Here is a 13,617-nt window from a genome sequence, read left to right on the forward strand (position 1 = left end):
AGCTTACAGGCCAAAAAAAGAAAAAGGAAAATTAATCCATCCTTCTTGAAAGAAACCATAAGACAATTGGGTACATTCATTGCTTCTCTGGTGCTATCTTAGCAAACTCTGCCACACTGATGGATGAGCCTATCTCACCTCTGAGTAATGAGTCTTTTTTTTTCCTTTCTTCCTTCCTTTTTTTTTTTGCCTGGAAAGCAGCCTACAAAAGTTTCTGTTTAATTATCTAAGTGGTCCCCTAAGTGATTTACATTGTGGTCATTTAGCCTTATGGGAAGAATGTTTTATTAATTTCAATCATACTTTCTCACGAATGATTAAAACCAATGAAAGTGTCGGTTGAACAGTGCCAGCAGCAGCAGACAGATAGAATCTTGCAATACTTTTGGAAAGCTGACAGTAATGTGTGTTTTTCCCTGAGTATGGGCCAGTGTTAATTTCTTCCGGCTGTCACAAAATGCTGACTGATACAAAAATAAACCAAAGCTCCAAAGAAATCATCCCTGCTGTGTCTTTTCTCTAGGATCTCTTTCATTGACTTGGCTGGCAGTGAAAGAGCAGCAGATGCCAGAGACTCAGATAGACAGACAAAGATGGAAGGCGCAGAAATTAACCAGAGTCTTCTGGCTGTAAGTTGTTCTAAAGCTTTCATCTAAAAATCCTTCTTGAGAGATTTTTCCATTCTTTACATGCAGCCAGAGTGGGTGAGGGTGGGATGGAATCAACAGAGCAAGGGCATGCTTTTATCTGGCAGTGAATTCCAAGAATGGAAATGGAGGCTGCCCAATCAGATCCTCAGCAATTCCAGGCAACTCTTCCCTATTCTCTCTGTCTTCTCTTCCTCTGGTCACTCCCTGCCAATTAGGAATAGAAAAGTATTTCTGAAATTACTGAATGATTAACTTAGGTAAGCTTTCTCCCTCTCATCAAGTTTTAAAATTACATTAATTTTGCAAACATACAAAACTAGAACAAATAGTATAATGATCTCCCAAATACTTGTCACCCAGCTTCAACATGTGAAAAATCTACCCAATACCTTTCCTTTCCCTAGTTGAATTATTTTAAATGAAGTCCTGTCATCATGTTATTTTTCCACAAATATTGTATTATGAGATAATATTTTTAATATAATTATACAAGTATCATACCTACAGAAATAATTGTTTAATGTTATCTATTATCCATTATATTAAGTAGTATAGTTTCTTCAGTTACCCTATAAATGTCTTTTTTTAGTTTGTTTGTTCAAATCAATATGCAAACAAGATCCTTTGGTTGATATGTCTCTTTTATTTCATTATCAGTTCTCTTTCTCTCTCTCCCTCTTTTTATATCAATATATTCATTTAAGAAAACTAGGTCATTATCCTACAAGATTTCCTACAGTCTGGATTAGGCTGACTGCATCTCCATGTGGATGTGTAACATAGTACTATATCCTTTATCGTTTCTATAAAGTGGTTAAGATATATATTTGTGCTGTTCACTATGTAGCCACTAAGTTACATGTGGCCATTGAGCACTTGAAATGTGAGTCTGAATTGAGATATACTCAGTGTAGAATACACACTAGATTTTGAAGCATATAAAATAGCTCTATTTTTTTCATGTTGATTACATGTAGAAATATTTTTGGATGAATTAGATTAAAACACATAATTAAATTATGTATTTAATATTATATTTAAAATATATTAATGTGGATATTAGAAATTTAAAATAACATATGGTTTATATTTGTAGCTCACATTTCTCTTGTGAAAGTGCTGAACTAGAGGATTGATCAGATTTAGGTTTTGTATTTTTTTGGCAGGAATAATTCATGGGTCATTCTTAGACTTCCTATAGGAACACATCAAGAGGTACAGAATGTCTGGTTGTTTCTTTTTGTGATTTTAAGAATTAAGAAAGATTCAAGTATTGTCAGCCTAATTCCTCCATTATAAAATTTACCATCAGCCTTTTTAACCTAATAGCTTTAGAGCCGTTGATGTTCATCACATATATCCATTGTTTCAGTAGGGATTACAAAATGGTGATATTCTAATTCTAGTATTCCTTCTGTATTTATTAGCTGGAAAGAACTTTTCCTCAGCTATCTGATTATCCTGAAATATAGTTCATACAGTGGAGGCAAGATAAATGCTAGATTTTTTGCCTTTATTCACCAGTTTTCAGAATGAGTTGGTATCCTGGGAACCTAAACATGACCAATGAGTTTGTTTTCGTTTACTTTTTTGTTGGTTTTTGTATTACTATAAACTCATCATAATCATTATTCTTTTGCTGCTTAAATTGTGTATCTTTGGCTAGTGGGAGCCTTTTCAAGTATGTTTCTGTGTTTCTTTGACCCAACCCTACTAGTCCCTGATAGCTTCTTGGCTTTCTGTTCTAAGCTCATCTTGTACATTTCCTTCCCCAGGTTTGAATCAGCCATTTATTCGTCAAGCCCAGTGTTTTAGAGGGAAATGGTATTTAGAGACTATTTAGGGGTGCTTACTACCATTGGGTTAGTCCTTGCTTCCAGATCTTTTTAAAAAGATGGACACAGCTAAGAAATAGATTATCTTTTTGAAAGATAAAAATATATCAGGGATTATAGGGTTTTCCCAAAACACTAATTTGAAAGAATATATACACCCCTATGTTCATTATAGTGTTATTTACAATATAGCTAAGATATGGAAGCAACCCCAAGTGTCCATCCACAGGTGAGTGTTTAAAAAAGGTCATGGTAGCCCTAACCGGTTTGGCTCAGTGGATAGAGCGTCGGCCTGTGGACTCAAGGGTCCCAGGTTTGATTCCGGTTAAGGGCATGTACCTTGGTTGCGGGCACATACCCAGTAGGGAGTATGCAGGAGGCAGCTGATCGATGTTTCTCTCTCATCGATGTTTCTAACTCTCTATCCCTCTCCCTTCCTCTCTGTAAAAAATCAATAAAAATATATTTAAAATAAAATAAAAAAGGTCATGGTACATATATACAATGGAATATTACTCAGCCATAAAAAGGATGAAATCTTACCATTTGTGACAGCCTGAACAAATCTAGAGGATATTATGCTAAGCAAAACAAGCAAAATTGAAACAGACTCACAGATACAGAAAACAGACTGATGGTTGCCAGAGGGGAGGATTAAGTGAAAAAGGTGAAGGGATTAAGAAGTACAAATTGGTAGTTTAAAAATATTCAGAGGGATATAAAGTACAGCATAGGGAATATAGTCAATGATATTATAATAACTACGTATGGTGCCAGGTGGGTACTGGAAATATCAAGGAGGACACTTTGTAAAGTATATGATTGTCTGTTATGCTGTATACATGAAACTAATATAAAGTAATATTGAATGTAAATTTCACTTGGAAAAAAGTTAAATAAAAACTATATCGAGGATAAGTAGCAATAAAAAAGATTATAGAGTCTTCGCTTAATGTTTTGAATTTGTATTTCTTTAACTTTTCTATTATGCTAGAATTCTTAAATTCTAAAACATTAATTAGTGTATTTGTTCTACTTCAATATATATGTATTTCAAAATAATGCTGTTATCACTCATAATATGATTATTGAATTCAGATTAAGACTTCTTTGCAGTTTCCTTTTTATCCGTAGGTTGTATCCCACTGGGATATATAATCATAATATTGTATTGGGAAGTCACTTGGAATAATTCTTCTCTATGTGTTTAAGCTTATCAGTTTCATATTCAGTTAAAGTAGAAATTGTAAAACAAGCCGCGTTCAGAGAAGTCTAGTGTCCACCCCTGTCCCCTCAGCTCTTATTTTCCTCCTTTTTTATAATTATTTGTATATACTAGAGGCCCGGTGCATGAATTCATGCACCAGTGGGGTCCCAAGGCCTGGCCTGCAGGATCGGGCTGAAACCGGCTCTCCAACATTCCCCAAGGGGTCCCAGATTGGGAGAGGGCGCAGGCCAGGCTGAGGGACCCCACCAGTGCACAATCAGTCTGGGGTGGGACCACGGGAGGTTGGCCAGCCGGGGAGGGATGGTTGGAGGGCTCCAGGGTGTGTCCAGCCCATCTCGCTCAGTCCCGATCGGCCAGACCCCAGCAGCAAGCTAACCTATCGGTTAACTGTCTGCCCCCTGGTGGTCAGTGCACGTCATAGTGAGCGGTTGAGCGACCTTAGCATATCATTAGCATATTACACTTTGATTGGTTGAATAGCCAACCAGTCAACTGGACACTTAGCATATTAGGCTTTTATTATAGAGGATATGTTTGTATTCACCCCTTTTTCTCAGGAAAAAAATGGTAGCATACTGTAAATACTATTCTACACTTTGCTTTTTTCACTTAACAATATCCTGGAACTCACTCCATAGCAGTTTATAGAGAACTTTGTTACTTTTCACAGCTATAATAGTGTTGCCTGTGCCCCATTATTTAAGTCCTGTTGATCAGAACTGAAGTCTCCAGCTAGGCACATTATTTGCAGACCACATAAGGGATAAATTGGGAGGCTAAGAGAGGTAAGAAAAAGAATAATTTTAGATTTACAGAAAAAGTTGCAAAAATAAATACATAGCATTCCTTCACCCAGCTCCCCTAATGTTAGCATCTTACATAACATAGTAAAATTATCCTAAATCAGGGAATTAACATTGGTGTAATACTATTAACTAATATACAGACCTTGTTTGAATTTCACCACTAGTACCACTAATGTTCTTTTTCAGGTCCAGGATTCTATATGTAATACATTTAGTTGTCATATTTCTCTGTAGGTTTCTCAGTTTTTGTCATTCTGGCCTTAAACCATTGTAGAATGCTGGGCAGTTGTTTTGCAGAATGTCTCTGAATTTGGGTTTGTCTGATGTTTTCTCATGATTAGATTAAGGTAATGAATTTTCAGCAAGAATTCCACTGAAGTTGCATCCTTCTCAGTGTATCATATTACGTGGTGTGTGAAGTCAATATGTCTTATTACTGATGATGTTAACCTTGATAACCTAATTAAGGTGGTTTGGGCTGGGTTTTTCCACTGTAAGGGTATAATTTTCCCTTTGTAATTAATATTATGGGAAGATATTTTGGAACTATGCAAATACCCTGTTTACGGCACACTTTTGCTGCCCAATTTTAGCATCCATTTACTGTGGTGTTTACCTGATGGGAGTCTCTATTCCCATTACTCTTTCTACATTCATTAGTTGGATTTGCTGTAAGAAAGAGCTGTTATTTCCAATTTATTTATATATTATACTAGTGGCCTGGTGCACGAATTCATGCACATTGAAAGGAAATTAATTAGAAGAAATATTTTAATATCGCTATTCGCCCTTTCTCTATAATAGAAGTGTCAACCTATTTCACGATTGACAATGACAGATCGAGACACACGCGTGCGATTGGCGCCAGCGAGAGCTTTATATGTATTGCGTATGCGCAAGTCAGCTGATTCTTTTATAGATATAGAATAAATTTGCTTAATTAGACCTGCTTTCTGATTTAGCTAAACTTTTTCCAACTCAGTGAAGCACCCCAACTTCTCTTTCAGGTAATTGTCAGCAACACAGCAGTAAATATCAACATGAAACAGATTATTATTATAGATCATGAAAGGAGAACAAAGGGTAATTTAACTGCAGCAGTGTTTGACTGTACTCTGCACAGTGAGAAAACCTGAAGTCATTTTTAAGGTCCACCATTTCTTACTTCTTTTCAGTCGGGTCAAGTTTCTAAGTTTTCTAAATCTCCATTTTCTGGCTAATGAAAAGAAAATAGGATTCCACCAAGTCTCCTATCTACCTACTCCAGGACTTCTGTGAAGAAACTCCAAGAAGGCTAGTCGCTAGGGAGAGGAAGCTGGGTGTTGCTATGTGATGTCATTACCCAGCACCCACAGCCACCGTTTTCGGGCTGGGCTGGGCTGTGGGCCACATTTTGCACCATGGGGTCTCGGTGTCAGCTGCAATTTGGTGGGTGTCACTCTGGGGTGGTGGTGGGGCCTGTGTCCCACTTGGGGGAAGCCGAGTGTTGCTTTGTGGGCGCCAGGTCCACAGTGCTGTTTCTCTGTTAATGGCCAATGTGCATCACAGCAGCTCCTGCGTTGAGCGTCTGCCCCCTGGTGGTCAGTGCACATTATAGCGACTGGTCGGATGGTCAGACACTTGGCATATTAGCCTTTTATATATAGATAGATTACTTATAACAGTAAATGGATTTTTTTATTGCTAGATTATAATCCATTTTTATCATTATTTATTTTGTTGTTCAAATTGTCCCAGATTTGACTATTGGGAATTTTTTCAAATTGGCTCCTGTATCCTTTTGACATGCCCCATCATTATTTGAGCATCTTCTTGCCTTTTGGTACTACAAGATGTCACACTCTTACCTTGTACTTTCCTAGCCCTAATGAAGTCAATCATTTCTCCAAGGCACCCCAGAACCAATACATTTTAAGCACTTACTATATGCTAGTCAGTTTAGTCTTCACAACTCTGTTCAGGATTCTGAGGCTCAGATGGATTAAGTAAATAGCCAAGGGTCCACAGTCTCTAGCTAGAAATCTGTGATTCTCATATTTAAAACTATGGTCCATCCCAGCCAGTGTGGCTCAGCAGTTGAGCATTGACACAGGAACAAGAGGTCCCTGATTCGATTCCTGGTCAGGGCACATGCCCAGTTTGTGGGCTCGCTCCCCAGTAGGGAGCGTGCAGGAGGCAGCTGATGGATGATGATCCTCTCTCCTCGATGTTTGTTTCTTTCTATCCCTCTCCCTTCCTCTCTCTCTCTAAAAATCAATTTAAAACAAATTTTTAAACTATGGTCCAGGAATCAACTATAAACTGGGAAGGAGTATCTATGAAATCATACAACCCTTTGGGGCTTGACTCTGCCTCTCACATGGGCTATAGCATGTAAAGGGGCCGGGGAACAAGCCATTTAGAATAGGGTAAAAAGCTTGTATTCTGTGAGATGCTCAAAGGTGCCCCTTGTTTCTTTCTTATTTTCCTTGGATAGTCTTAGTGTTTAGTAAAATCTGCTTTCCATTTCCCAAAGACTCATAGGGCTTGGTGGCCACACTTAGACTTGAATATTTAAGGGGCAGGTGGAACTCAGGGGCATGGTTTGGTTATCTGTTCATCCATTCTGAAGATTCTTCCCAGTGCTAAAGTTTGGGGATATTGAATTGATTTGCAATAAAAGGGGACATTGAAACTCCCTTATACTTTCTTATACCCTGCAGCTTCTTTGATAGAGAGGGGTTAGCTGCAGGCATCTATGGTTGCAACCAAGAGCAGCCATAACAAAGCTACTTACCTGTTCTTGGTGAACTCCCAGCACTGGCACTTCCAAGGGATTCCTTCCATTCTCTTGCCTCCCTTCCTTTTCATTTACTGCCTTTTAGCCTCGATGCATGACTCAGAAATAGATCTCTCCTCCCTTATCTTGTTCCCCACCTTTGCTCTATCTGTTGCCCCTAGAGGTCTGCATATCCAGGTCTCTGCTGGCACTAGTGATATCCTGTGAGCACTTCTCTGATGGGCTAGTCCCAGGAGCAAGTGACTTGCTCTTACCTTTAGGCCACAGTCCCTGCTTTTTTAAAATGAGGAGGTAGACATAGGTGTTCTCAGTTCCTTTCCAGCTCTGACTCCAGAATTTTTCCTGCCCCATTCAGACAACTTGTATTTTAATCGACACTTGAGGCTACAATTATAGGTGTGTACGTGTGAGCGGGGAAGAGGGGGGGAGTGGTATAGATATTTTCTCTAAATGCTTCTGCAGTTGGGAGGAGTGTGGGGAGAGAGAGGCAGCTTGCAAGCCAGAACTGCCACTATATAAGCTTAGACTCAGGACCTGTGGGAAGGTCTGTGGGTTTGTCTGTTCCATGCTATCAGGGCTACTTACTGCTTTTAATTTGGGGGCCCTTACCTAGGCACAACTAGCACAATGTTTCCCAGTCTAGCTTGATTTTTCTTGTTGAACAGGAAACTACCAGGACATTTAACTTTTTTTGGAGAATTGCCTTTCTTTTGGATATAAGAAAAATCTGATTTGTTAATCTCTCATCACATATGATATTTGATGTGCTTCTTGTTTGCAGCTGAAGGAATGTATCCGAGCACTGGATCAGGAACACACCCATACTCCCTTCCGGCAAAGCAAATTAACTCAGGTAATGTTAAATGTGAGTTTTGAATTTGTTCTGATTCTCATTTGTTCCTTCATCTGTTCATTCAGCAGAGCATCCACTGCCTGTAAGGCATGATGCTAAGCATGGCAGGGGGTGGGGAGAGAGGAGGAGTCATGTTCCTTCCAGGAGTTCTCATGTATAGGAGGAGAGGGGAGCATACTCAGGCATAGAAACTTAGGGTGAGGTAGCCAGGGTCCCATGGGGGCAGCAAAGCTCTTTTGGCCATCATCCATCAGCTTTCTGCTTATTTCTAAAGTAAAGAAACCTTGTTGATTTAGGGGTACTTTCTTAGCTGTAAGACTTAGACCAGTATTTCAATACAAAACTAATGGCTGCAGTTAAAAAGAATGATAGATTTTTTACCTGTACTGATAGGAAAGATGATCAAGATCTGTAATTTAAAATATGAAATGAGAAGAAACTATACAGAAAAATTGTGCATTTGTTAACTGATTATTCTGAGTGGTAAAACTATATATAGGTAATTTTTTCTGTCATGAAAAATGTGCTTCAGACTTATTAACAGAAAACACCAATAAGACAGCATCTGTAATTGCTGCAGAAGATGGCCCATGGAGGAGTCTGCCTGGTACAATCACTTGTGAGACAGTGTGGGTGCCCCTGGTTCCTTTCACACTAAAGGGCAGACTAGGTAGAGGGCGGTCGAGGTGACGATTGTTGTGTTCAGGGAGAAGTTTCAACTAGACTAGCAGCTCCACAGGGGCTGGAGCAGACCCTGTAATAACATAGCTACTTATCAGGCAGAGTTGGTGATTTTGGATTCGATTGTGTCTTACCAAACATTTCAGCCAGGGACCTAGGAAACCTTTCTTAAAGGTGATTAGTCCTCATCCCAGAAAATGTGTTCCTATTTAGTTAAAATAATAATAATAATTCAAACAGTACATATAAGTACAAAGAAGACGGGGAAGGGTACCAGAAAATCCCACCTCCCAGTGACAGTCACCGCTGCATTTTGGGTTTTTTTTGTTTGTTTGTTTTCTTGTGTTTTTTTTAAAATATATTTTATTAGAGGCCTGGTGCACAAAAATTTGTGCACTCGGCGGGGAGGGAGGGTTCCTCAGCCCGGCCTGTGCCCTCTCGCAGTCTGGGACCCCTCAGGGGATGACCACCTGCTGGCTTAGGCCCACTCCCTGGGGGGATTGGGCCTAAGAGGGCAATCAGACATCCCTCTTGGCAGCCCTCGGGGGATGTCCACTTGCCAGCGGGGAGCAGGCCTAAACTGCAGTCGGACATCCTTAGCGCTGCTGAGGAGGCAGGAGAGGCTCCCACCACCACCGCTGTACTGGCAGCCATCAGCCTGGCTTGTGGCTGAGCAGAGCTCCTCCCATGTCAGAGCGCCCTGACCACCAGAGGGCAGCTCCTGCATTGAGCATCTGCCCCCTGGTGGTCAGTGTGTGTCATAGTGACCAGTCATTCCCAGTCCTTCTGCTGTTAGGGTCAGTTTGCATATTACCCTTTTACTATATAGGATAGAGGCCTGGTGCACGGGTGGGGACCTGCTGGTTTTCCCTGAAGGGTGATCCGGATCAGGGTGGGGGTCCCTCTTGGGTGCCTGGCCAGCCTGGATGACGGGCTGATGGCTGTTTGCAGCTGGTCACACCCCCTTCAGGGTGGGGTTCCCCACTGGGGTGCCTGGCCAGTCTGGGTGAGGGGCTGAAGGCCGTTTTCAGGCTGGCGGGTGACTGAAGCTCCCAGCCTCTCTTTTTTTCTTTTTTTTTTTTATTCTGGGATTTATTTACCTTCTATAGCTGTCACTAGAGCTGAGAGCCGGCTCCAGCTCTGAGGCTGTGGCTGGCTGAAAGCAGGTATCTGGGTTTGTTTAGTTTCTATAATTGAAACTCTGTTGCCATCACTGGCGCTCTAAGCTCTGAGCCCGCTGGTGGCTGAAAGCAGGTTTCTGGGTTTGTTTAGCTTCTATAATTGTAACATTGTTGCATCTGGAGCTCAAAGCTGGGCTGCGGCAGGCGGGGAACCCTGGCTTCCTCCGTCACTGGAGCAAGCAGGCCTCATGTTCGCTTCAGCTGCGTGGCTGCCGGCCGCCATCTTTGTTGGCAGTTAATTTGCGTATCTCGCTGATTAGCCAATGGGAAGGGTAGCGAAGTTACGGTTAATTACCATGTTTCTCTATTATTAGATAGGATTGGTTTTTCACAGAGAGGAAGGGAGAGGGATAGAGAGTCAGAAACACGGATGAGGAGAAACATCGATCAGCTGCCTCCTGCATACTCCCTACTGGGTATGTGCCCGCAACCAAGGTACATGCCCTTGACCGGAATCAAACCTGGGACCCTTGAGTCTGCAGGCCGACGCTCTATCCACTGAGCCAAACCTGTTAGGGCACCGCTGCATTTTGGTAAACATCCTCCCAGGCATCTCTCTGCGCTTGTATATGAAGATCCACCTGTATCCCTAGCCAGTTGCTCAGTGGTTAGAGCATCAGCCCTGAGGCCTGACAGGTTGCGGGTTCAATTCTGGTCAAGGGTACATACCTCGGTTGCAGGCCCAGTCAGGGTGCATGCAGGAGGCAACCTATCGATGTCTTTCTCTCACATCAATTTTTCTCTGTCTCTCCCCTTCCCTTCCCCTCTCTGTAAAAATCAACAGAAAAAATTTCCTCCGGTGAGGATTAACAACAAAAAAGATCCACCTACAGAGTAATGGAATCATACCTTTTTTCTTCTGTAATAGTTTTAGGTCTTTCTGTGTAAGTGCAGATATACATAATTATTTTGAATGGTTGTATTGTATTGAGTTTACAGTTATCTAGTTTGTTCTCTTTATAAACTCTTAGATTTGCCAAACCAGTGTGTGCATTTTTTACATTTTCATACTATTGCCAAACTGCTCTCCCAAATGCTTGTACTAGTTCACGGTACACAGTACATGGGCAGTTTATGAGAGCCCATTTCTCTAGGCCCTCAGAAGGCAGGGTATCATGAGTCTTTTTTAATCTTATGGGTGAAAAGAATATTCGTTTTTATAATGGTTTGTTTGCTTTTTTATTAAATTTTTTAAAAAATATATTTTTTTATTTCAGAGAGGAAGGGAGAGGGAAAGATAGAAACATCAATGATGAGAATCATTGATTGGCTGCCTCCTGCACACCCCCTACTGGGGATCGAGCAACCTGGGCATGTGCCCTGACCCGGAATCAACCGTGAACTCCTTGTTCATAGGTTGAAGCTCAACCACTGAGCAACACTGGCCGGGCTGTTTGCATTTCTTTGATTAATGTGAAGTGAGTACCTTTTTTTGTATTTATTATTTGTGTTTCTTCTATGAATTGCCTTTTTGTAGACAGGGGAACTGGCCCCTGTCCTGCATACAATAGTCAGTGTGCCCTTTGTTAGGTGACGTCATTGGCCTACCTTCTGCTTTGGACAGGTCCTGAAAGACTCCTTCATCGGCAATGCCAAAACCTGCATGATCGCCAACATCTCACCCAGCCACGTGGCCACTGAACACACACTGAACACCCTGCGCTATGCTGACCGGTGAGTCCTTCTCAGGCAGCAGGTCATGCGCACATGCGTGCATGCCTGTGTGTGTGTGTGTGTGTGTGTGTGTGTGTGTGTGTGTGTGTGATGCACACACAGAGATCTGACCTTGAGGTCCATTAGGGATTGTGCACTTGGTCATTTGAAAAATGTGATCTGCTAGGCCCTGGCATTTTACAAATGTGACTGTGACAAGAGGAAGGTGACACATTCCCTTGTTCAGTAGCTTTTAAATGGCTAATGGGAGATGAAATATTTTTCTGGAATAGAATCTTCCCACTAGCCTCTGCCCTAATTATAAGAGACATAATACATATTACTTGTCAAGGCAGAAGCACTTAGAAGAAACCAACCCAGACGTTATAGGAGGATAAACTGAGGCCTAGAGAAGGGCAGGAGCTGTTGGCAGACCTAGTGCCTCTTACCTGTGGACATGTGTTTCCTGTGGGAGGTGAAGGTGCTCTCGTTACCATCCTCTCCTCTGGCTTCTTTGCTGCCTGGTCCTGTCTCACATCCTCCTCTATGGTCTCGCAGGAGTTGTCTCCAGACTAACAAACTATTTGAGGGAAACCTGTTATTTTATTACTGTTGAAGAATCTTAGTATCCAGGGCATTTTATGAAACTCATTGAAAAGAAAAGATGAGCTATCATTTAAGTTCCATGAAAACAGGAAGGAACCTTATCTACCTTTTTCTCCACTATATCTCTGCTTCCCGGACAATACTTGCTACCTAATAGATGCACAATAATATTTGTGAATAAAAGGAGGCACTCCTCCTGGGTGTCAGGGCTTGAGAGAGGCCTTCTGTGTACTTTATCTCATTTAAATAGGAGAGACCATTTACAAAGTGGTTACAACACTGGACTCTAGTGTCATACTGTCTGGGCCAATACCCTGCCTCTGCCACTAGCTCCTGAGTGGCCTGGGACAAGATTTCAATTTCTCTGAGCCCCGTTTCCTTCCAAAAGGAAATAATAGCACCTACCTCACATAGCAGTTAAGTGGAACCAATGAGGTAATATGTATGAAGAGCTTAGCACCATGCCCAGTAGTGAGGACTCAGTGTATGTTAACTTTTGATATTAGTAGGTCCCCCAAATAAGTTTCCTGAAGGAGGTTTCTTTTATTACATGGTTTTCCTAATGCCAGCACATTAGCCCTGCTAGAAGAAAGTGGCTACTTCACAAACTGAGATCAGATAGAAGATGCATGATGATCCAAATTGTTTCCATAAAACCACTATGATTTGAAGTTCTTTTCCCCCTCGTGTTCATTACCCAGCTTCAACAATTATGAACTCTAAGCTGATCTTGTTTCATAACCCCACCCAGTCCCCAAATCATAGACATCATATCAATTGCTTGAACTTCATCATTAGGAACAGACATTCCTCCCAGTGCTCAGTGAAGGAAGATGGAAATAATCCTTTATCATAGGGGATGTACTGAGTACAATTGAGAGATTATTTGAATAATTTTGGTTAAAAAGAAAAAGAATAGAAAAAGTACAATAGAAACAATCTCTCCCATTCAAAGTAGTCTGATAAATTATTGAAAATAAATATGAAAGCCATTTGTTTTATATGCTCAAATGAGGCCTAATTTTAGGTATTAATCTATGTACACATAGAATGAGGATGATTTTATTGCTTAAAATTTCCCCTCTCTGATTTAAAATTTCCACCTCTCCACATACTAGAAAAATGTTGCTAAGCGTCCAAAAATAAAGTTCCAGCTGGACCCCAACAGGTATATCAGAAGAGAGCTCTGTGACAGGAGTGACTCTGGTCACAGGCAGAGTATACTGGAAGCATTTAGCATCAATGACCAAATTACCTGTAGGATTCCTTCTGGCACTAAGGTTTCTAGAAATATTTCTTAGGAGAAATTTTGGTTTCTCTCTTAATGAAACTAAAATAGCTCAAA

At 41.1% G+C, this 13,617-nt stretch overlaps 1 protein-coding gene across 1 annotated transcript in view; it reads left to right on the forward strand.

Annotated features, from left to right (window-relative positions):
- Window positions 1–13,617, forward strand: part of KIF24 (kinesin family member 24) — a 63,250-nt gene that overhangs the window by 43,390 nt on the left and 6,243 nt on the right. Inside the window, 3 exon segments of the mRNA XM_023762413.1 lie at window positions 524–629; window positions 8,080–8,151; window positions 11,578–11,687. Coding sequence (XP_023618181.1) covers window positions 524–629; window positions 8,080–8,151; window positions 11,578–11,687 — 288 coding nt within the window.

The sequence above is a fragment of the Myotis lucifugus genome, unplaced genomic scaffold (assembly GCF_000147115.1).
Source record: "Myotis lucifugus unplaced genomic scaffold, Myoluc2.0 scaffold_246, whole genome shotgun sequence".
NCBI lineage: Eukaryota > Metazoa > Chordata > Mammalia > Chiroptera > Vespertilionidae > Myotis > Myotis lucifugus.